At 44.1% G+C, this 24,435-nt stretch overlaps 1 protein-coding gene across 5 annotated transcripts in view; it reads right to left on the bottom strand.

The window, feature by feature from the left end:
• Positions 1-24,435, bottom strand: part of P4HA2 (prolyl 4-hydroxylase subunit alpha 2) — a 170,515-nt gene that overhangs the window by 87,778 nt on the left and 58,302 nt on the right. For all 5 annotated transcript variants that reach the window (XM_073651199.1, XM_073651200.1, XM_073651198.1 and 2 more), the window contains exons 5-6: positions 9,812-9,949; positions 5,013-5,252 (exon numbers count right to left, since the gene is read on the bottom strand). In XM_073651199.1, coding sequence (XP_073507300.1) covers positions 5,013-5,252; positions 9,812-9,949 — 378 coding nt within the window. The remainder of the gene's footprint in view (positions 1-5,012; positions 5,253-9,811; positions 9,950-24,435) is intronic.

A 24,435-nucleotide genomic window follows, 5' to 3' on the forward strand; every position in this document is an offset into this window, starting at 1 on the left:
CAAAGATGAGGGGGGCTGGCACTCCCGAGCCCATGTATTTACTATCTATCAGCTCAAGGTCAACAGCTGAGGGGATGGAGAGAGACAGAGGGCATGGGTTCGGTGTGGCGGATATGGGTACTGGGGAGAGATTCATTGGTTCAAGGACTGGAGGCAGGTAGTCTTAGGAAACTGGGACTGTCATGCCCCACTATGGCCTTGATACACAAGGTATGGGAGGAGATTAAAAGGATTAGGGGAGTGGAGGCCCTGACTAATTATTCCCCTATATGGAAAAATGAAAAACTGCCGGAGTTTGACAAAATGGGGGAATTTAAAAACTGGACGAGGAAAGGAATTCAATACATGGCCCAATTACAGGACTAGCGAGGACTAGTGACTTTTGAGAAACTACACGAGGAATATGAGGTTTCTGAGATCTGTAGATTCCAGTATAGACAGTTCTGTCACGCTTACATAGCGCAGGGTAAGACGGTTATGTCCAAAAATATATATTGGTGGACTATGTGTGTAGTGATGGGGGAACAAAATGAGTTGTGTCAGGTATTTATAAGGACTTATATAAACCTTTTTAATAAACTATCCGATTAAGGCTAAAGAAAAGTGGGAAGACGAATTGGGACCGATGGAAGAGGATAAGTGGGAGTCGATTATGGAATACATACCCCAATTGTCACTGAGAGAGCCAGGTAAACTCTCACAAATACAAGTTCTCCATAGAGTATACAGGACCCCTGAAAGACTATATAGGGTAGGACTGAGACCGACTTCTGAATGCCCTCGTTGTCAGGCTGCTGGGGCCGGAATCTTACATATGTTGTGGCAGTGCTCCAGACTGGACTCATACTGGACAGAGATTAATAACACTATAGAGGGAGTGTATGACTGTAAAATTGAGAAGGAGCCTGTGGTTTGTATTTTAGGTTATGTGGATGAGATCCAGATTCAAAATCAGTTCAAATTGGCGATAGCTAGGTTGTTATACATTGCACGTAAATTAATAGCCAGGCATTGGATAAATGAAGAATAGCCGACGATACAAGAATATTTTAGACAAATCAGACTTTATTGTAAATATGGAAAAAGGTATTTATGCCAAAAGAAAAAAGGAAAAAACGTTCAACGCATTGTGGACACCCTGGGTGGAGAGACGATGATCCCGAAAGGAGGATGTCCTTCTGAGTATTGGTTGTTGATGTTTTTTATAAGGGAGGGGTGGAGGGAGGGGATGCGCTGTAATTGAAAATATGTGACCTTGTTGGACATTGTAATGTCTGTTTCTTTATTTGAATTTCGTTAATAAAAATGTATCTGATTCAAAAAAAAAATTCAATGGCTGACTAATTAAATGTTTAATTTATTTATTTTTAAATATATATTATTAATATACTTTATTTTGTATCCTGGCACTGTTCAGCATGTAGTTTCTTGGACAATGTGAATTTGTAAAAAGAAAATTATAATATCAACCAGATACATAAAATAAATAACAATATTCTCGTTTTTACTCGATTATACACTGTGTGCAGAATTATTAGGCAAATGCGTATTTTGATCACATGATACTTTTTATACATGTTGTCCTACTCCAAGTTGCATAGGCTTGAGAGCCAACTACCAATTAAGTAAATCTGGTGATGTGTATCTCTGTAATGAGGAGGGGTGTTGACTAATGACATCAACACCTTATATAAGGTGTGCTTAATTATTAGGCAACTTCCTTTCCTTTGGCAAAATGGGTCAGAAGAGAGATTTGACGGGCTCTGAAAAGTCCAAAATTGTGAGATGTCTTGCAGAGGGATGCAGCAGTCTTGAAATTTCCAAACTTCTGAAGCGTGATCACCGAACAATCAAGCGTTTCATGGCAATTAGCCACCAGGGTCGCAAGAAGCGTGTTGGCCAAAAAAGGCGCAAAATAACTGCCCATGAATTGAGGAAAATCAAGCGTGACGCTGCCAAGATGCCGTTCGCCACCAGTTTTGCCATATTTCAGAGCTGCAATGTTACTGGAGTATCAAGAAGCACAAGGTGTGCGATACTCAGGGACATGGCCAAGGAAAGGAAGGCTGAAAAACGACCACCTTTGAACAAGAAACATAAGATAAAATGTCAAGAATGGGCCAAGAAATATCGCAAGACTGATTTTTCAAAGGTTTTATGGACTGATGAAATGAGAGTGACTCTTGATGGGCCAGATGGATGGGCCAGAGGCTGGATCTGTAAAGGGCAGAAAGCTCCACTCCGACTCAGACGCCAGCAAGGTGGAGGTGGGGTACTGGTATGGGCTGGTATCAAAGATGAACTCGTGGGACCTTTTCGGGTTGATTATGGAGTGAAGCTCAGCTCCCAGACCTACTGTCAGTTTCCGGAAGACAACTTCTTCAAGCAGTGGTACAGGAAGAAGTCTGTATCGTTCAAGAAAAACATGATTTTCATGCAGGACAATGCTCCATCACATGCATCCAACTACTCCACAGCATGGCTGGCCAGTAAAGGTCTAAAAAAAGAAAAAATAATGACATGGCCCCCTTGTTCACCTGATCTGAACCCCATAGAGAACCTGTGGTCCATCATAAAAGGTGAGATCTACAGGGAGGGAAAACAGTACACCTCTCGGAGCAGTGTCTGGGAGGCTGTTGTGGCTGCTGCACGCAATGTTGATCGAAAACAGATCAAGCAAATGACAGAATCTATGGATGGAAGGCTGTTGAGTGTCATCACAAAGAAAGGTGGCTATATTGATCACTAATTTTGGGGTTTTTGTATGTCAGAAATGTTTATTTCTAAATTTTGTGCACTGATATTGGTTTACCTGGGGAAAATAAACAAGTGAGATGGGATTATATTTGTTTTTTATTAAGTTGCCTAATAATTCTACACAGTAATAGTTACCTGCACAAACAGATATCCTCCTAAGATAGCCAAATCTAAAAAAAAAAAAACACTCCAACTTCCAAAAATATTAAGCTTGGATATTGATTAGTCTTTTGGGTTGATTGAGAACATAGTTGTTGATCAATAATAAAAATAATCCTCTAAAATACAACTTGCCTAATAATTCTGCACACAGTGTATACCTCCATTAATTACCACAGCACTTTAGAGACATTATCGGCACTGTCCCCATTGGGGCTCACAATCTAAGTTCCCTATCAGTATTTCTTTGGAGTATGGGAAGAAACAAGAGTATCTAGAGGAAATCCACACAAATACTGGGAGAACATACAGACTCCTTTGTAAATGTGGTCCTTCGTAAGATTGGAGCACAGAACCCTAGTACTGCAAAGTAACATTATTTATTCCATACAACATAAGCTATAATGAAAAGAGGTTTAAAATGACAAAATTGCTGTTTTTCGGTTATCCAGCCTCTAAAATCATATGTACCCCAGTGGTAGCAGTAAAAATGATGCTTCCTTCTTCAAAAAGCAAGACCTCACATCAACGAAAAAAAAGAGATGGAATCGAACAGGTATTGCAACTATTGCAAGCTAATATCTGTATATAAAAAGTCTTATTGTACTTCTCTAGGTTAATAAACCAAAATTATGAGAAAACAACCGTGGTAACCACTTAGCCCCATGCTGCCCAATGTGAAGTGAATGATAAATTAAGGGTACTATAGAGCTAAAGTAATTATTGTCTTTCATCTGAATAATTTAATTTCAATTTCACTGCCATCTTAGCAAATTAACGACACATCAATGTATATGGAGCTACATCGGGGAAAGTTTCTGGTCTTTATACACAGAGTGATATTCTCACACACTTACCATAGACCAGAACCTTCAACATTGCATCAAATGGGTGGTCTCAAGAAAAAAAAAAAATTATTCACAGCATGTAAGTGTCTGAACTCAGGAGGTTCCACCAGTACAGTGCTCAGCTATTTGCGTCAGTCCCATAGACAATGAATGGAGCGTCAGTGAATATGTGCCGCTCCATTACATGTCAACAGCAGCAAACAAAAAAAGGCCTGAGGGAATAGCACCCCTGTTCCAGTGAACATTGGAAGTTCCAGCAGTTAGGCCATTAGCATTCAGACATTAAATACCCTGTCAATCGATACGCGTCTTCCATTGTAAAAACCCTTTAAGTTCATATTATCTCCCTTAGAGAAGGTCTATATCAGTTTTCACAAAACATACATGCAATATTAAATAGATCTCCTCGACCTGTTGAAGCTGATGTACATACTTTGAAAATCCCAGACACATTGGCTGAAGAATCCTTTTTAAATGTTCTGGTTTAGAATTAAAAGGAGCTCTAACTGGACTGAATGCTCATCTTCTTAACAACAGGATTATGAAGCCACTTTGACTTGGATTTTCAATCACACCAGTCCCCTTCAGGTTTAAAAGATCTACTCAATGTATGCAGTTCATATCGTGAAGTCTGGTGACAGATCTCTTAACCGTCCTCTTCCTCAGGGACCCAGGGGGACACAATAGGGGCCAGCAATTGAAGATAAAGGGTCAATGACATTTCTATATAGATCTGACATGTCAAAGACGTAGGCTCCTACCTGTGTCTCTCCTGCTGTTGTGTGAATAGTGCTTTGTGATTGTAAGCACTCTTGACGTTTTAGTTTCAGAAAAGCTAAAAACTGTATTATCCATGTGTGGAGACTACCACTGGCAACAAGAAACCGAGGCAGAAGCTTGTGGCTGTGCGGGTTCTGCCTTTTCTCCTCTCCATACTTTTCCAGACTTTATGGCTATCAAATGTAAGATTCAAGGAATTCATTGTATCAGAGATAACACCTTTCATAGCTTTGTTCACATGAACACTCATGGTAATCATCGTAGTTTACGTGGTTTATTTTGATGGCCTCTATGTCACACTATTCTTGCCTTACAGAATACTGGAATCCATCGAAAGATTTGGATTTTTCAATAGGCAGCTGATCCCTTGCATATGCTCCAGTGACCCCCTGGCAAACAGCTAAGTGTCATGGGAAGCTGTTGGTAGCCATGATAAAAACGGAATACAACTGAAGAGTGTTGCCTCACCTAGTGCTAGCAGTCGTCTTGTGAGCTCGACCGCCCTATGGAGGTCTCCCAGCTGGAAAACAGTGTAACTGAGGTAGTCAAGAACATCCACTTTAAGTGTGGTGGACTCTTCTCCCTCATCCAGCAGCTTCAGAGCTTCCTGCATCCACAGGACAGTATGGTAATAGTCTCCATCGTTGTAGGCAATTTTCCCCATCCCAAAGCAGTCATCCACAGATAAGGATGAGACATATTTACTACCTAAAATATAAAAGCAGAAAATCATTAAAAAAGAGCCAGCAACTGTGGGATCATCCAGGTTACAATAATATTCAAATATGTTAAAAAATTAACAAACTCCTCCACAGAACAGTGGTTAGATATGAGTACATGCCTCTCATCAGAATTCAGTACTATTCCCGACTTACATTAGAGATACATTTTGAATATATTTGTTAAACACTAATGGTTTCATGGTTTTTAAGGTTGAAGATAGACAAGTCCATCCAGATCAACCTATAACCAAACATGTTGACCCAGAGGAAGGCAAAGACCACATGAGGCAGATGCTAATTTCCCAATTCCCTAGATCAACGACCGACCCATCACAGAATCTAGTACCCATAACATGTAATATATTTTGTAAGAAAGGCATCCAGACCATTGTTGTACTTTTGTAGTAAATCAACCATTACAGCATCATGTGGCAGAGAGTTTCACATGATGCGTAATCTACAGGGTCTGAGCCATGGGACCACCACCATCAGTAGCACCAACAGGCTGTGATGCGTGCAGAAGCATCATGGCTTCTCAAACTGCAGCGCTCAAACACATACAAATTATCAATGTTTTGACCAGAAAACCCCTTTAATAATCCATTTTGAGCCATAAATAAGAACTTTTATTACTTAGAAATCAATACTACGAACTGGTTCATAGCCATGATGGCATCATATGTTTTACATACAGGTGCATCTCACAAAATTAAAATATTATCAAAAAGTTAATTTATTTCAGTTCAATACAAAAAGTGAAACTCATATTATATAGAGTCATTACAAACAGTGATCTATTTCAAGTGTTTATTTCTGTTACTGTTGATGATTATGACTTACAGCCAATGAAAGCACAAAAGTCATTATCTCAGTAAATTAAAATAATTAACAAAAAACACCTGCAAAGGCTTCCAAAGCGTTAAAAAAGGTCCCTTAGTCTGTTTCAGTAGGCTCCACAATCACGGGGAAGACTGCTGACTTGACAGATGTCCAGAAGGCAGTCATTGACACACTCTACAAGGTCACAGAGTTCCAATTTTCACTTGGAAATCAAGGTCCCAGAGTCTGGAGGAAGAGTGGAGAGGCCACAATCCAAGCTGCTTGAGGTCTAGTGTGAAGTTTCCACAATCAGTGATGGTTTGGGGAGCCATGTCATCTGCTGGTGTAGGTCCACTGTTTTATCAAGACCAAAGTCAGCGCAGCCGTCTACCAGGAAATTTTAGATCACTTCATGCTTTCCTCTGCTGACAAGCTTTTTGGAGATGGAAATTTCATTCTGCAGCAGGACTTGGCACCTGTCCACACTGCCAAAAGTACCAATACCTGGTTTATACACAACAGTATCACTGTGCTTGATTGGCCAACAAACTCGCCTGACCTTAACCCCATAGAGAATCTATGGGGTATTGTCAAGAGGAAGATGAGAGACACCAGACCCAACAATGCAGACGAGCTGAAGGCTGCTATCAAAGCAACCTGGGCTTACATAACACCTCAACAGTGCCATAGGCTGATCGCCTCCATGCCACGCCGCATTGATGCAGTAATTGATATAAAAGGAGCCCCGACCAAGTACTGAGTGCATTTACTGAACATACATTTCAGTAGGCCAACATTTCGGATTTTAAAAACATTTTTCAAGCTGGTGTTATAAAGTATTCTAATTTACTCTAATTGGCTCTATCTTGGATCTCCTCATACTTAACAGACAGGACATTCAGCGTCTCCCACTCACGCACCACCTCCTCATCTCGCCCCCTATCTGTCGGCGTCCCCCAAGGTTCAGTTCTAGGACCTCTGCTCTTCTCCATCTACACCTTTGGCCTGGGACAGCTCATAGAGTCTCACGGCTTTCAGTATCACCTCTATGCTAACGACACACAGATCTACCTCTCTGGACCTGATATCTCCTCCCTACTAACCAAAATCCCACAATGTCTGACCGCCATCTCATCCTTCTTCTCTGACAGATTTCTAAAACTCAACATGGATAAAACAGAGTTCATCATCTTTCCGCCATCTCATTCAACCCTCCCAACTGACCTAGCTATCAACATCAATGGCTGTTCACTCTCCCCAGTCCCACAAGCTCGCTGCCTTGGAGTAACCCTGGACTCTGATCTCTCCTTCAAGCCACATATCCAAGCCCTTTCCACTTCCTGCCGACTCCAACTCAAAAACATCTCCCGGATCCGTGCATTCCTCAGCAAAGACTCTGCAAAAACACTAGTGCACGCTCTCATCATATCCCGCCTCGACTACTGCAACTCCTGCTCCGTGGCCTCCCTTCCAACACTCTTGCGCCCCTCCAATCTATCCTAAACTCTGCTGCTCGACTAATCCACCTGTCCCCCCGCTATTCCCCGGCCTCTCCTCTCTGTCAATCCCTTCACTGGCTCCCCATTGCCCAGAGAATTCAGTTCAAAACTCTAACCATGGCATACAAAGCCATCCACAACCTGTCTCCCCCATACATCTGTGACCTAGTCTCCCGGTACTTACCTGCACGCAACCTCCGATGCTCACAAGATCTCCTCCTCTACTCCCCTCTTATCTCCTCCTCCCACAATCGTATACAAGATTTCTCCCGTGCATCCCCCCTACTCTGGAACTCTCTTCCCCAAAACATCAGACACTCGCCGACCGTGGAAACCTTCAAAAGAAACCTGAAGACCTACCTCTTCCAACAAGCCTACAACCTGCAGTAACCACCGCTGCACGACCAGCTCTACCCTCACCTACTGTATCCTCACCCATCCCTTCTAGAATGTGAGTCCTCGCGGGCAGGGTCCTCGCTCCTCCTGTACCAGTCGCTGACTCGTTTTGTTAAGATTATGTAAATGCTTTTGTTATGTATATCCCTATCACATGTAAAGCGCCATGGAATAAATGGCGCAATAATAATAATAATAATAATAATAATAATAATAATAATAATTTACTGAGATAATGACTTTTGTGTTTTCATTGGCTGTAAGCCATAATCATCAACAGAAATAAACACTTGAAATAGATCACTCTGTTTGTAATGACTCTATATATTATATGAGTTTCACTTTTTGTATTGAATTGCTGAAATAAATTAACTTTTTGATGATATTCTAATTTTGTGAGATGCACCTGTATATTAAAAAGCAGTTGTCATGCTTCTACAAGATATACAGATAAAGGGGCAGTCCATTTAAAAAAAGTTATCACATAGCTACAGAACAGATGACAAGTTACTCATCGCTGGGAGTCTTACTGCTGGATTTGTACCGGTTGGCCAAACAGGAAACTTTTATACCAGTCAGGGCACATTTATTCACGTTTCAAGATGGCGTGGCAGGTTGGATGCCCAAACACAACTCCATTTATTATGTATGGAGCCACCAGAAAGAGCAGAGTGCAGAGCTCGGCAGCCGTAAAGACAATGAATATGTTGCACATATGCACTACAACTCCATTCTAACAAAGAAAAAACACAAAATTTGAGCTTGGTTTAAGTTGGTATACATGCAGCACATAAATGCATGTTTCACAATGGCCATGAATCAGAAAAACCTACAAGAAGCAAAATGAACATGAACCCTGCTATAAATAAACAAAAAACAAAAGTGCATTTAAATAAAATAGGATTCTTAGTAACACTGTTTTTGATGAAAAATAGTATGAAAGCTATCCCACCAAGACAAGGTGAACCCGTTCGGGATAGTCCTACTCTGTCTTCCATAGCTATGGAATAAATAGAAAGACAGCCCTATTCAAGCATGTCTTTAGTTGCCGGTCTATAAAGAAAAGCTGGAGGAGTTCCTTTTCTTTTTCAGAGTGAATCTAAAAGAATAATGGACAGGTGCTGAAATCGGGACATCAGGACAGCCATTATCATTTACGGAAATCAGTAAGCTTAATCAATTTACACTTCAAACACATTAAAACAATGTTTTTATGTGGCTTTAACAAAACATACAATCCTTAAGCAGGAGTAGCACCATGTAACCAGAGGTAGGCTACTTAATAGTAATAGCAACAGACCAGTATTATGCCAGTGCTACAGGGGCAAACAAGGATAGAAAAGAAAATACGTCCTGTGCCACTGTGCTCAAACAAATCAAAAGCCACTAAGAGAGAGAGACCGGAAGGCACCGTATGTGATCTACCAGAGCATATACCCTGAGAATGCATAGCCAGGTACTATTTTGACAATTTATTCTGGTACTTTATGCCTGGTAAAGTGGCGTACTCATTAGCCAAAATTTAAGAGTGGACTAGTGAGAGGTGGCCATTGATTAGTGCTACATGTGCATGGTATATGTGGGATTTATGAATGATTATATTGTTAGAGCTAATACTATTTTTGCTCTGTAAATTTATTCTGTAAAATCTTGGTAATGTTTCAGAAATGTAATCTGCATTCTGCATCATAGCGGCTTAAGGATGGAAGATCCCCCGAGAAAGTGAAAAACGGAGGTAATAGGGGGAATTCCATGTTTTGGAAAGATTTAGCCACTAATGTCAGTAACATTCAGTGCTCGTGTCAAATGAGAACCAATTTGCAGCACAAACCTGGCAGTATTCCTCTTGCTATGACATCTGGATCAAGTCTGTAGGTGTCTTGTAGACGCATTAATGCTTTGGCTGCTCCAGTCTCATCTTCTTCACTTGGAAAGAACTCCCTCTGTAAGGTGAGGTTTGCAATAAAGCCTAAACCAGAAGAAACACAAGAATGAGTGACACAAATGGACATGGCTCCGTATGCGATGAGTAATAGAAATGCTAGTAAGCCATGACATAAGGGGTAAAAAATTCAAGTGTACAGATCAAAGTCTACCAAAAATCAGTTACAGACTTCATTGTAAAAAGGATTACAGGGAAGTTTACTGAAGCAACAGATAAAGTTGGTTCACATCTGCATTAAAGGGCTTCTTCGAGAAATGTATTCAAATAAATTAACTACATTTAAATATTATAAATTTTACTAAATACCTTTATTTAGATAAGCTTTATTTAGTGACTAGTCAGGATTTTAAACATGTCTGCTGCCATCTATAGCAGTTTCCCAGCTGACAAGTCTAGGACAGGTTGGGCAAAGACATCTGCTGAGACCGATGTGGAGTGAGAGCAGTCATGAGCATTCCTCTGTTCACTGAACCTGACAGGACAGGAGCTGCTGGAACAAACACCACAAGCTGTCTTCAGCCGCCCCGGGGAGATGACAGAATCCTCTCAGTATCTCCAGTACCCTGAGTAAACATCTATGTATTGTTTATTCCAGCAGCTCCATGCCTTCCTGCCCTCCACTAAACCTGTCAGGCTGCCTGAGATAAACGGTCAATCTCAGTCAGCTAAAGAAAGGTTCTCTTCTGCTTTAAGGCCCCGTAACACTTAGCGACGCTGCAACGATCCCGACAACGATACGTCCGCTCCACTCCTCCTGGTGTCCTGTCAGGTTCAGTGAGCAGAGGAATGTGTGTTCAGGAAGCCTGGCAAGACGCTGCTCCTATCCCAAGGTCTGTCTACAGCAGATGTATATACACAACCCGTCCTATTTAGCTAGGTGCCCACGATCAGGAACAGCAGCATTTTGGACGCAGCTCACCTGTGCTGTGTTCTACATTAGAAGCACAGTGGATGGATTTATAGAAATCCCATGCCCACTGTGCTTCTATTTAACGCTGTGTAAACTCACCCGCGGTGCAGGCTTACGATCCGCAGCATGTCAATTTCTGTTGAGACGCTAGACTCAGCTACAGAAATTTCCACAACAGAATGTCATTGGATGCGGTAAATCCGCATAGCTCACTGAACACATGTGGATTTAACTGTGTGATTAGAACGCAGCGGAAAAACACGGCTTCCAAAACACTGCTCTTCCCGATCCTCGGCACATAGCCTCACATGCCAGCGGGGAAATTGCTATAGATGGCAGCTGGAAGGTCTAAAATCCTCATGGTGAAGTATATAAAAATTACATTTTTGCATAATTTTTGCTAAATAAAAGGCATTTAGTAACAATTGTAATATTTAAATGCATTTTGTTTTATTTTTTGAGGGTGAACCCCTTTAAGAAAATAGTTTTCCTGTTCCGTCACAGGGGCAGAAAAATTTAGTGCAATACTCTGCCGAATCTGTCACATGACAAAACAGCAGAAATACATTTAGGCTATGTGGCCACGTTGCAGAAATGAAGCAGAAAATTTCTGCATGTCCTCTCCCGGAAAAACGCATGCGTAATTCTGCACACGTTTATCGTGCGTTTATCGAGCGATTTCCACATGCGGAATTGCCTTGCGTTTTTTATTGCATTGCAAAGGCAATTCCGCTTGCGGAAACGCAAAATTAATGGACATGCTGTGGATTTTTTCCGCGCATCAAAAACGCTGCGGAAAAATCCACAGCATGGGCATAGAACTTGCGGAATCCCCTGGGGGACCATGGGGGGGCGGATTACCTAGCGTTTCACAAGCGTTTACGCTGCGGAAATTCCGCAGCATATCCACTTGAAAAACACTACGTGGGCACATACCCTTACACGTACTTAAAGGGGTTGTCCAGTGAAAATAAGTTACCACCTAATCCAAACTATAGAGGAGAACTTGCTGATTGGTGGGGGTTCCAGTGGTTTTACACACACATATCGGCAAACTGGGGAATTTGTATCCATAACGGGGACCTTTTACACACATTTTAGATATGACCCCTAACTGCCCACTCTCTATGAGGCTGCTGGAAAAAGCCAAGTGCAGCGATCACCAGCCCCAAAGGGCATGAATGGAGCGCTGGTCCCACATGCACACTGACGCTCTAATGGATAGAAAGGTTCCCCATTCTGCCAGTGTGGGTCACAGCGGTTTTCACTGGACAAATTAAGGCTTAAACATGCCTTAACTACTCAATTTGCAAAGCTAAAGACTAGGGCCCTTTTAGGAAAAATGTAAGGCTGATCTAGGTAAACTTGCCAAAGCAGAAAAGGAACTAGCAAAAACCTAGCCAAACACAATAACAGTAAATACACAATTTGTGTCTTACCTAGCTCTTTATCCTACATAGAGCAAACTAAACTAGGTCTAGGTAGACTCTCTAAATTGAGCCTAGAAAATGTTTACACACACACAAACACTATATACATACATACATACATACATACTGTTATGCACACGCCCGGGCTAAGCGGCGTGTGCGTGTGATTGGTAGTGATTCCACTGGACCGTGCCGGAGAGTGAATGCCTGGAGGGGCGTGACTAAGTATTCACCCGATCCGACCAGGGTCGCACGACGGCATACGACGCCAGTGCACCAAGGAGGAACCGAGCAGAGGGACCAGGTGCTACTCCAGGACAGACCCCGGACACGGCTGTTGACCCACACAGGGGAATACAGGAACAGGCTGGTAGGCTGGCACACAGACTGGAGGGTATAGGCAGGCACGACTGGTATGCAGGCAGGCGGGTATGCAGGCAGGGGGGTAAAGGCAAGCACAGCTAGAGTGCAGACAGGGAGGCATTAGCAGGTAGGAACACAGGCGGGATAGGACCCAGTACACACCGGGACTCAGGAACAATACAGGCAGAGGGTTACAGGCAAGCACAGCTAGAGTGCAGACAAGGCTGAGCAGGGAGGACAGGGCTCTGTTCACACGGAACAGACAGGAAGGGAAAGACAGAGCCAGATACTCACACAGTACTTGCAGAGACAACAAGCAGGAGTTAGGTACGAGTTCAGACTCTGCAGAAAAAGGAAGGGAACGGACATAGAGGCAAAACAGGTAAAGGACAGGAGAGAGTTCAGACTGGAACTGAGTGTACGGAGGAGACCGACACTGCAGAGGGATACAGGAGCGGGTCTGGGAATACGGCCCCCAGAGAGGCGGAACGAACAGGCAAGGAGCGTGTTCAGACAGGACAGACCAGACGCAGGAGCGGGTCTAGGAAATCGGCCACTAGAAGGCGGAACAGGCTAGGAGCGAGTTCAGACAGGTCAGACAAGATACAGGAACGGGTCTAGGTATTGGGCCCCTAGAAGGCAGGAGGAACAGGCTAGGAGCGTGTTCAGACAGGACAGACAAGAGAACACAGAAAGGACTCAGTTCAGACACGGGAGCTGATACCGCAAGGCAGGAGACATACAGGACTCAGTTCAGACACGGGAACTGATACAAAAAGCAGGAGACAAGAGACGGGACCTGGCACCTTCAGAGTGCAAGCACACACTGAAGGAAACACTATGCTCAGGCAGGGATAGAAGGGAGCTGCTGAGCTATATACCAAGTGACAGACAGCAATAGGCTGAGGACGCACAAGGGGTGTGACCCACAGCAGGTACAAAAGGCAGGAAGTGATCGGGCGCCGCCCTTAAGCAGCAGAAACAGACACAAACAGACAGCATGGAGGGAAGCCAGAGAGACATTCTGGACAGGAGATCAAGTGCGCCCTCTTGCACAGTGGGAGATGGACCACCATGCAAGGACGCCGCCAGGTATGTTACAGTACCTCCCCCCTTACGCCCCCTCTTCTTCAGGCCTGCCAGAATCTTCCGCAGGGAATTCGAGGACCAGTCGTTCACTGGGTTGGAGGGGGACAGAGACTTAAGGGTAATCTCTGCTTCGAGGTACATCTTGTCAAGCTCACAGGAAGAAATAGACGGGTTATCAGGTACATAATGAGGAAAAGTCACTGTCTCTTTGTTATCTGGTGGTATCCCGGAGGATTCAGGAAACAACTGGAGGTCCTCCGCCGGGTCAGAAGAGTGCAGAGGCTCAGAGAAAACAACTGCTTCAGAGTACACTAGGTCGGACTCACTGGAGGAAGCAGGCGAGGTATCGGGTACCGAGTATAGGAAAGTCTCTGTCCATTCACCACCAGGTGGCACCCCGAAGGGTTCTGAACACAACTGGAGGTCCTCCGCCTGGTCGGAGGGGTGTAGAGACTCGGGAGTAACCTCTGCTTCGGAGTACACTAGGTTGGACTCACTGGAGGAAGCAGGCGAGGTATCGGGTACCGAGTATAGGAAAGTCTCTGTCCATTCACCACCAGGTGGCACCCCGAAGGGTTCTGAACACAACTGGAGGTCCTCCGCCTGGTCGGAGGGGTGTAGAGACTCGGGAGTAACTACCACTTTGGGGTACCCATTGTCAGGCTCACAGGACGAAGCGGACAAAGTATTGAGTACCGGGTGTAGAGAAGTCTCTCTCCATTTGTCATCGAGTGGTATCCCGGAGGATTCAGGAGGCAACAGGGGATCCTCCGCCAGGTAGTAGAGGTGCACAGACTCAGAGGTAACCACAGCTTTGGAGCATCCTTGGACATGCACACCGGTTAAAGAGAGAGAAGCATCTGATGCCGGGTGCAGGAAGTTCTCCTGTGTGGAGTCTGGATGGGCAGAAGTCTCTTCGGGCAGGAGAACTGGTGCACTACCCACGCACATTACCCATTGGGGTTTCTCCGGGATACAGGGAGATGAAGCTTCAGTAGGGACTTCAAGGTTGGGGTCAGGAGGTCTCAGGGAGGACAGACCCTGGCGTGACGGCTTGCCTCTAAGTCTAGCACGTCTGGACTGCCTCTTGAGGTTGAGAGAAGTATTCCGGAAAGCGTAGTCACCCTGTGAGGATTCTGGGTGGGCAGTAGTCTCATTGGGCTGGAGGACTATTGCGCTACCCACACACATTACCCATCGGGGCTGCTCCGGGATATTGGGAGGTGAAGCTTCAGCAGGAGCCTCCGGGTTAGGATCATCGAAGACCATTAGAAAGGCCACCAGGAAGGCCATTAGGTCCCGGAGGATCGGATCCTGTGTTTCATATAGGGGGTTGATCCATTCCAAGGCATCACCCGCCAGGTAAGACATAATAAAGGCCACTTTAGCCCAATCGGAAGGAAAATAGAGAGGGTAGGCCTTAAAGTGTAGCATGCATTGCTCCACAAATGCACGACACTGTCTTGGATCCCCATAGTAACGTGGCGGATCCGCAGGAACGAGAGCTGATAGATCCATCTGGACGGTGCGTAATTCGCCTGGAACTCAGCTAAAGGGGGAAAAAATTTATTTATTTTATTTTAATGCATGTATTCGCTGGAAAAACTTCTCAAAGAGCGAAGGCCGTGGGGCTCAACGGGAACCATGGCCTGAGCATGCTGTTATGCACACGCCCGGGCTAAGCGGCGTGTGCGTGTGATTGGTAGTGATTCCACTGGACCGTGCCGGAGAGTGAATGCCTGGAGGGGCGTGACTAAGTATTCACCCGATCCGACCAGGGTCGCACGACGGCATACGACGCCAGTGCACCAAGGAGGAACCGAGCAGAGGGACCAGGTGCTACTCCAGGACAGACCCCGGACACGGCTGTTGACCCACACAGGGGAATACAGGAACAGGCTGGTAGGCTGGCACACAGACTGGAGGGTATAGGCAGGCACGACTGGTATGCAGGCAGGCGGGTATGCAGGCAGGGGGGTAAAGGCAAGCACAGCTAGAGTGCAGACAGGGAGGCATTAGCAGGTAGGAACACAGGCGGGATAGGACCCAGTACACACCGGGACTCCGGAACAATACAGGCAGAGGGTTACAGGCAAGCACAGCTAGAGTGCAGACAAGGCTGAGCAGGGAGGACAGGGCTCTGTTCACACGGAACAGACAGGAAGGGAAAGACAGAGCCAGATACTCACACAGTACTTGCAGAGACAACAAGCAGGAGTTAGGTACGAGTTCAGACTCTGCAGAAAAAGGAAGGGAACGGACATAGAGGCAAAACAGGTAAAGGACAGGAGAGAGTTCAGACTGGAACTGAGTGTACGGAGGAGACCGACACTGCAGAGGGATACAGGAGCGGGTCTGGGAATACGGCCCCCAGAGAGGCGGAACGAACAGGCAAGGAGCGTGTTCAGACAGGACAGACCAGACGCAGGAGCGGGTCTAGGAAATCGGCCACTAGAAGGCGGAACAGGCTAGGAGCGAGTTCAGACAGGTCAGACAAGATACAGGAACGGGTCTAGGTAATCGGCCCCTAGAAGGCAGGAGGAACAGGCTAGGAGCGTGTTCAGACAGGACAGACAAGAGAACACAGAAAGGACTCAGTTCAGACACGGGAGCTGATACCGCAAGGCAGGAGACATACAGGACTCAGTTCAGACACGGGAACTGATACAAAAAGCAGGAGACAAGAGACGGGACCTGGCACCTTCAGAGTGCAAGCACACACTGAAGGAAACACTATGCTCAGGCAGGGATAGAAGGGAGCTGCTGAGCTATATACCAAGTGACAGACAGCAATAGGCTGAGGACGCACAAGGGGTGTGACCCACAGAAGGTACAAAAGGCAGGAAGTGATCGGGCGCCGCCCTTAAGCAGCAGAAACAGACACAAACAGACAGCATGGAGGGAAGCCAGAGAGACATTCTGGACAGGAGATCAAGTGCGCCCTCTTGCACAGTGGGAGATGGACCACCATGCAAGGACGCCGCCAGGTATGTTACACATACATACATACACCTAAATGCTAGGCAACATCTGGCACCTTGTGCCACTTACTGTGGACTCGTCAGGCAACCCCAACAGCTCTGGGCCACACCATGATATAAATACAGCCCGACAGAAACAATGGCTGCCACAACAGCACAAACACCAAGTGAACTGATCTCAAGAACTCACCTACTGATGCACTAACGGCAGCAGTGGGGCCCTTTTTTCGTGCTGTAGTTTTAATGTTGGGTTAGACTTTAAAGATTAGTTTAGATTGGAACCAGGTTCGTTAATAAGGCACACTCACTTGGATATAGTATTGGTTCATATTAGAGTCTGTTCACATTAGCATTTAGTGCTAGCAATGGGGACTAAAGGTTTTTCTCACTTTTAATGGCAATCGTGAATTGTGCTGCACTACTTGTGACCACAAACACAAGCCCCAACATATATCACTAAAGACAATGGAGGTCTGCTGCAAGCATTTGGAGACATATGACAAGAGATCCTACAGAACTTTCTGGCTTTCAGATAGCCCAGACAAGCACCTAACAAAAGCTCCAGCAATCAAGTGATTGCCAGGACCATTAAGAACAGCGATGCGATGAGCCATTGATCCTATACAATGTAAGCCCGCAAGGGCACAGCCCTCTCCCCTCTGTACCAGTCTGCCATTGTTAGCTTGTTCTCTGTAATTTATATCTGTATCCTGTCTATACCCCTTCTCATATACAGCACCATGGAATCATTGGTGCTTTGAAAATAAATAATCTGCAGCACCAGAAAAACACAGTGCAGCAGAATAGAGCCCCTTAAGGGCCACCGTAAAAAGGTGTTCATGTGGTTAATGGGAATCTGTCAGTAGTTTTTTTTGCTATGTAATCAAAGGGCAGTATGATGACTCTGTTTCCAATGACGTGTCACTTACTGGTCTGTTTGTTGTAGTTTCAGTAAAATCAGTGTTTTATTATCAGGAGATTATCACCACAGGACTAGTTTAATAGTTTAAGATTGAAAATAGACATAAATCTATCGAGTTTAACCAATAGCCCAACATGTTGATTCAGCATAAGGCAAAAAAAAACCATTAAGCAGATGATAATTGCCTCATATTAGGGGAAAAATTCCTTTCAGACTCCAGATATGGCAATAGTACTAACTCCCTCAATCAATGTCTCGTCACAGAATTTAGTAACCATAACCTGTAATACTATACTTTTCAAGAAAGGACCCAGGCCTTCCTTGAACTTTTGCAGTGAATCAAACACTACAACGTCAAGTGGTAGAGAGTCATGTAGTCTCACTGCTCTTACAGTAAAGAATCTTCTGTAATTAGGATTAAACTTTCTTATCTTGTCATTATCCATGTAAAACTGTGTGAACATATCCATCTCCATTACAACAGCGCAATATTTCTAAGCTATAATTAACACCATAAAGTACCTGCCTATGTTCAAGTTATTCTCTGGTGGAGTCCTGACGATCATAAGCTACTTTGCTTATAAAGCATTATACTGATACATGCTCACAATACTTCTGGAAAAGTGACACCTGGTCTATTAACTGTACAAGGGCTCGCACTGCACAGTGAATTACACCTATAAACCGTGCGGTCCAATCCATAAAAGACATTTTACAGCACGACTGTCAAGTGTGTAAAATCAATTCACATTACGCCTGTATTAAATTAGTCTTGAAAACTAAGTGCATTTAAAGCCAGATGCAACGTTCCAAGTTTAGAAAGCTGCTTTCAATATACTGGCGGCAAAATAAAGAGTAGGATATGAGGGTCAGGAATTATCTCTGTGGTAAGGAATGGCAGGGGAAAGAATATTCCAGCCAATTCTCTCCAGAACATGATCTAACTTTTGGCTTATAACAACGCCCTGTGAATCTGAGTACTAAAGCAGACTAGGGCTGCAGAGAAAACATGAGTTCGCTCTATGTGAAAGTAATTACTGTACGGTTTCACAGCGAACTCCCAGCCAAGAGACCATGGAACATGCATTCTTGTCTAGTATAAAACCCCTGGAGAAATGTTCTGTAATACTGTAATAGAAAATAATCCTGGACTCCTTAATCCTCTTCCTTGTGATCTTCTGTATGTAAATTAGCTTTCATGAGGCATGCTATTGGGTTCATAATTTATTGCAATATATTGATAGTGAAAAAGGTCAAAATGTGCTTAACAGAGGCAGAGAGAAATGTAAAATGTAAATAGGGTCTTATCCAGGTTATGCAGGGTAGGTAAACATGTAGTGATGCTCACCTGGTGGGGTCGCGTGTGAAGATATAAGCCACTGCAGTATCCATGGGAAATCAACGTGCCAAAATACCAAAAGTGGGTGGACTCATTCTGCGCTGCTGGATTATCAAACAAAGGGTCCGAGGACCAAAGATAGATAGAAGTGGTGTATTGTGAAAGCGTTTCCAAGTCAAACCGACTCCTTCTCCAGGACAACCACATAAGTTCACTGGACCTTTTACATGTGGTTGTCCTGGAGAAGAAGTTGGTTTGACTTGGAAACGCGTTCACAATACACCACTTCTATCTATCTTTGGTCCTCGGACCCTTTGTTTGACAATCCAGCAGCGCAGAATAAGTTTATTCTCTCCTGGTATTTTTTTTTACAGAGGCCTAAGCTGTCCATTAGGATTGTACAAGACCATAATTCTACCTTCCAGCCATCAACTGTACCCTACATTCTGAATTTACTGTTGTGCCGCCAAATGATGTACTGAGTATTACAATTCTCTACTCCATGCAGATTCGGATTAGATAGAAAGTACATTGTTGTGTTCTACATTGTAGCTATATAAGGGATGATAACAATAATTGATGGAATATGTGTATCTATGCAAATAAAACTCAGAAGAGTAAACTAGTGTCAAACAACTGAATCTTATGGAGGGATTCTACATACTCCAAACATGCTAAAACCCACCTTAAAAGACTATTTGGTTTGTTCTGGGTACCATACAGAAGAGCCCTCTTCCCATTGCTGAAAGCAGAAAACTGGGCCCACTGCAAGGCTGGTTTAAAACACCCACAAACCCTCATGGCCTCATGTAATCTGTTATTCTTAAAGGGAATCTGAAAGCAGGTTTCTGATATTTAATCTGAGAGCAGCATCATAGGAGCCTGATTACAGGGATGTGTCACATATTAGTCTGTGTGCTGTAATTTTAATAAAATCAATCAATCAATAGAATCAAGAGAATCAGTGTTTTATCAGCAGGAGATTATCACTACAGGCAGTCAGGCTGATCTGTGTAACCCAGCCCCCACCACTGATTAGCAGCTTGCTGACAATTCACAGAGTACACAAGAAGCTGCAAGTGATGAGTGTTATATGCAGCCCAAAAGTCTTCACTCTGCTACATCTGCATCAGACAAACAAGGATTCTATGAAAACTACACAAGTAAGTGATACATCAGTGGAATCAGGCTTTCTTGCCCTATATTCTGCTGCTCTCACGTATCACCTACAAAAATTCTGTTTACCTGCAGATATAGTAGCACTATTATATATTGTGGCAGTGTAACGAACAGAGGCAAAAGGGTCGCTTCCAGTCATTGAGGTAGTGTAGCCGATCTCTTTCAGTCATGAGAGCGGTGCAGGGAGCTGTAACATTCACTGCTAGCTACACAGTGGGCACAATGTGATCACTCCCCCTGCACTTGTGTGCAGAACAGGCAATCAATGTACAGTGGGTATGGAAAGTATTCAGACCACTTTAAATGTTTCACTCTTTGTTTCATTGCAGCCATTTGGTAAATTCTAAAAAGTTCATTTTTTCTTCTCATTAAAGTACATTCTGCACCCCATCTTGACAGAAAAAAACAGAAATGTAGAAATTTTTGCAAATTTATTAAAAAAGAAAAACTGAAATATCACATGGTCAAAAGTATTCAGACCCTTTGCGCTGTATTGAGTAGAAGCACCCTTTTGATCTAGCTCAGCCATGAGTCTTCTTGGGAATCATGCAACAAGTTTTTCATACCTGGATTTGAGGATCCTCTGCCATTCTTCCTTGCAGATCCTCTCCAGTTCTGTCAGGTTGGATGGTGAACAGCCAATTTCAGGAATCACCAGAGATGCTCAATTGGGTTTAGGTCAGGGCTCTGGCTGGGCCAGTCAAAAATGGTCACAGAGTTGTTCTGAAGTAACTCCTTTGTTATTTTAGCTGTGTGCTTAGGGTCATTGTCTTGATAGAAAGTGAACCTTCGGCCAAGTCTGTGGTCCAGAGCACTCTGGAAGAGGTTTTCATCCAGGATATCTCTGTACTTGGCCGCATTCATGTTTTCTTCAATTGCAATCAGTCATCCTGTCCCTGCAGCTGAAAAACACCCCCATAGCATGATGCTGCCACCACCATGTTTCACTGTTGGCATTGTATTGGGCAGGTGATGAGCATTGCCTGGTTTTCTCCACTCATACTGCTTAGAATTATCACCAAAAAGTTCTATCTTTGTCTCATCAGACCAGAGAATCTTATTTCTCATAGTCTGGGAGTCCTTCATGTGTTTTTGAGCAAACTCTATGTAGGCTTTCATATGTCTTGCACTGAGGAGAGGCTTCCATTGGGCCACTCTGCATTAATGCACAACTGGTGGAGGGCTGAAGTGATAGCTGACTTTCTGGAACTTTCTCCCATCTCCCTACTGCAACTCTGGAGCTCAGCCACAGTGATCTTGGGGTTCTTCTTTACCTCTCTCATCAAGGCTCTTCTCCCACAATTGCTCAGTTTGGCTGGATGGCCAGGTCTAGGAAGACTTCTGGTGGTCCCAAACTTCTTCCATTTAAGGATTATGGAGGCCACTGTGCTCTTAGGAACCTTGAGTAATGCAGAAATTCTTTTGCAACCTTGGCCAGATCTGTGCCTTGCCACAATTCTGTCTCTGAGCTCATGATTCTCATTTGGTCTGACATGCACTGTGAGCTGTGAGGTCTTATTAGACAGGTGTGTGCGTTTCCAAATCAAGTCCTATCAGTTTAATTAAACACAGCTGGACTCCAATGAAGGAGTAGAACCATCTCAAGGAGGATCACAAGGAAATGGACAGCATGTGACTTAAATATGAGTGTCTGAGCAAAGGGTCTGAATACTTATGACCATGTGATATTTCAGTTTTTCTTTTTTAATAAATTTGCAAAAATTTCTACATTTCTGTTTTTTTCAGTCAAGATGGGATGCAGAGTGTACTTTAATGAGAAAAAAAATGAACTTTTTAGAATTTACCAAATGGCTGCAATGAAACAGAGTGAAAAATTTAAACGGGTCTGAATACTTTCTGTACCCACTGTAAGTACTGGGAAGTGATTACAGTGCTCACTGTGTAGTTACTGTAGCAGTGACTGTTACATCTTCCTGCACCGCTCTCATGACTGAAAGCAAGCGGCTTTATGGAGAATAAAACTACATTTGCAGGTAAATAATGATTTTTGAAGGTGAGAGGTTCCCTTCAATCTTTTACAATATGTTTAAAGCTGGCAGGTTAACTACCACCCTTCTATAATTAGAAACATCCAAGCCTCATATCTACAAGTTGATTCAGACTATTTAGTATTTCTCTCTCTCTGGTTTTCTTTTCTTTACTGAAAGTTTGTAATTTGCCTTCTTTCCTCCAAGTACTTGCACAATAGGAAGTTATAAGCCAAGACTCTTCCTTTGACTGATGAGGAAAGTAGATTGCTGTACACTTATCTACATTAGTCCCAGACTTCAAATGAAACAGCAGTGCAACCGTTGCTCCACTCTAGTTGGAAATGCAGAACGCCTGTTCTCTTGATTTATAATGCCCTTGACAGCTAATAAGTTGTGATTGTAGGACACCCCTTTAGTGACGGCGCTAATTTAGCCCTTAATGACCATGCCAAATTTCTGAAATCTGACCAGTGTCATTTTATGAGGAAGAAAATCTGAGACGCTTCAACGGATCCCACTGATTCGGAGACTGTTCTTTTCGTGACACTGTAGTGGTAAATTTTAGTCGATATGATTTGGATATTTTTATGAAAATATCAAAAATTTGTCAAAAAAATTTGTTAATTTCGCAAATTTTCAAACTTTACATTTTGGCCATTGCTTAAGTGTGAGAAATATGAATTAATCCTGAATTGAACCTGAAGGGAACTGAAGGTAACTGGATACTAAGTCACAGTAAACAATGTTTGTCTTTGTTTTCACTCTCACCCCCTTAATCCTTCACTTCTTACAACCACCCCTAATCCCTACACCTAGTAATGAACTCTTCATCTCCCCCTCCACTCTCCCCACCTCCTCCTCAAAGCTATTCCTCAACATACAATCCTTTGTCTCCAAACACAGACAGCCATCTCATGCCCTCTCCTGCTCCCACCTACTAACGCTTTCTCTGCTCCTCCTCGCTGCCGGCGACATCTCTCCGCATCCTGGTCCTCCTCACCACATCCCTACAATCATTTCCACCTCCTACCCACGATCTATCCCAAACTCTCGTAACCCTTCTAACCTTATACTCATCCGCCCAGCCCATTTCCCCAGTCCCTCTAACAGGAGCTCTATGGAACGCTCGCGCCGTCTGCAACAAACTTTCCTACATTCACGATCTCTTCCTCACTAACAAACGTTCCTTCCTCAGCATCACTGAAACCTGGCTCTCCCCCTCCGACACGGCCTCTCCTGCTGCACTTTTGTACGGCGGATTCCACCTTTCCCATACACCCTGCCCCACAAGCAAGCATGGTGGAGGAATAGGTTTTCTCCTATCAGATAATTGCTCCTTCACCCATATCCCACTGCCGCCTTCCATTACTCTCCCCTCTGTTGAAGTGTACTGCGTGCACATCTACTCCCCCTCCAACTGGCTGTCATTTACCGCCCCCCAGGATCAACCACCAATTCACCACTTGGCTACTTCATTTCCTCTTCGTTGGCATCACCACTACCCTCATGGGCGACTTTAACATCCCCATTGACACTTACCTCTCAGCTGCCTCTAAGCTTCTATCCCTCACTTCCTCCTTTGGTCTTACTCAGTAGTCTTCCACACTCACCCACAGACGGCCACACACTGGACCTCATCTTCACCCGCCTCTGTTCCCTCTCTCCCTCTCTCTGACCACAACCTAATTACATTCTCTACCCTCTCCTCTCCAGGGCAACAATCCCCACTCCATAAACTTGCATACCCTCGCAGAAATCTTAAACACCTTGACCTACAGTCACTCTCTGAATCCATTCTCCCTCTTACAGACATTAGCTCCTTACATGAAGCAGATGTTGCTGCCACTTTATACAACACCACAACAGCTGCAGCTCTCAATTCGGTCGCCCCCCTCACACATACTAAAGCTCGCACAATCAACAGACAACCCTGGTACACCAGCCTAACTAAAGAACTGCGACAGGCCCCCAGGGTTGCTGAGCATAGATGGAAAAGGTCCCACTCCAATGAGCACTTCATTTTTTCAGTTATTTCACACTTTTTTGTTAAGTATATAATTCCACATGTGTTAATTCTTAGTTTTGATGCCTTCAGTGTGAATGTACAATTTTCAAAGTCATGAAAATACATAAAAATCTTTAAATGAGGTGTGTCCAAACTTTTGGTCTGTACTGTATCTATCAACGTTAATGGCGGCCCACTCTCCCCAGTCCCTCAAACTCACTGCCTTGGGGTAACCCTCGACTATGAACTCTCCTTCAAACCACATATCCAAGCCCTTTCCACTTCCTGCCGACTCCAACTC

This window comes from Phyllobates terribilis, unplaced genomic scaffold (genome assembly GCF_046119375.1).
Source record: "Phyllobates terribilis strain yellow unplaced genomic scaffold, ASM4611937v1 Scaffold_11__3_contigs__length_659146591, whole genome shotgun sequence".
Taxonomy (NCBI): Eukaryota; Metazoa; Chordata; class Amphibia; order Anura; family Dendrobatidae; genus Phyllobates; species Phyllobates terribilis.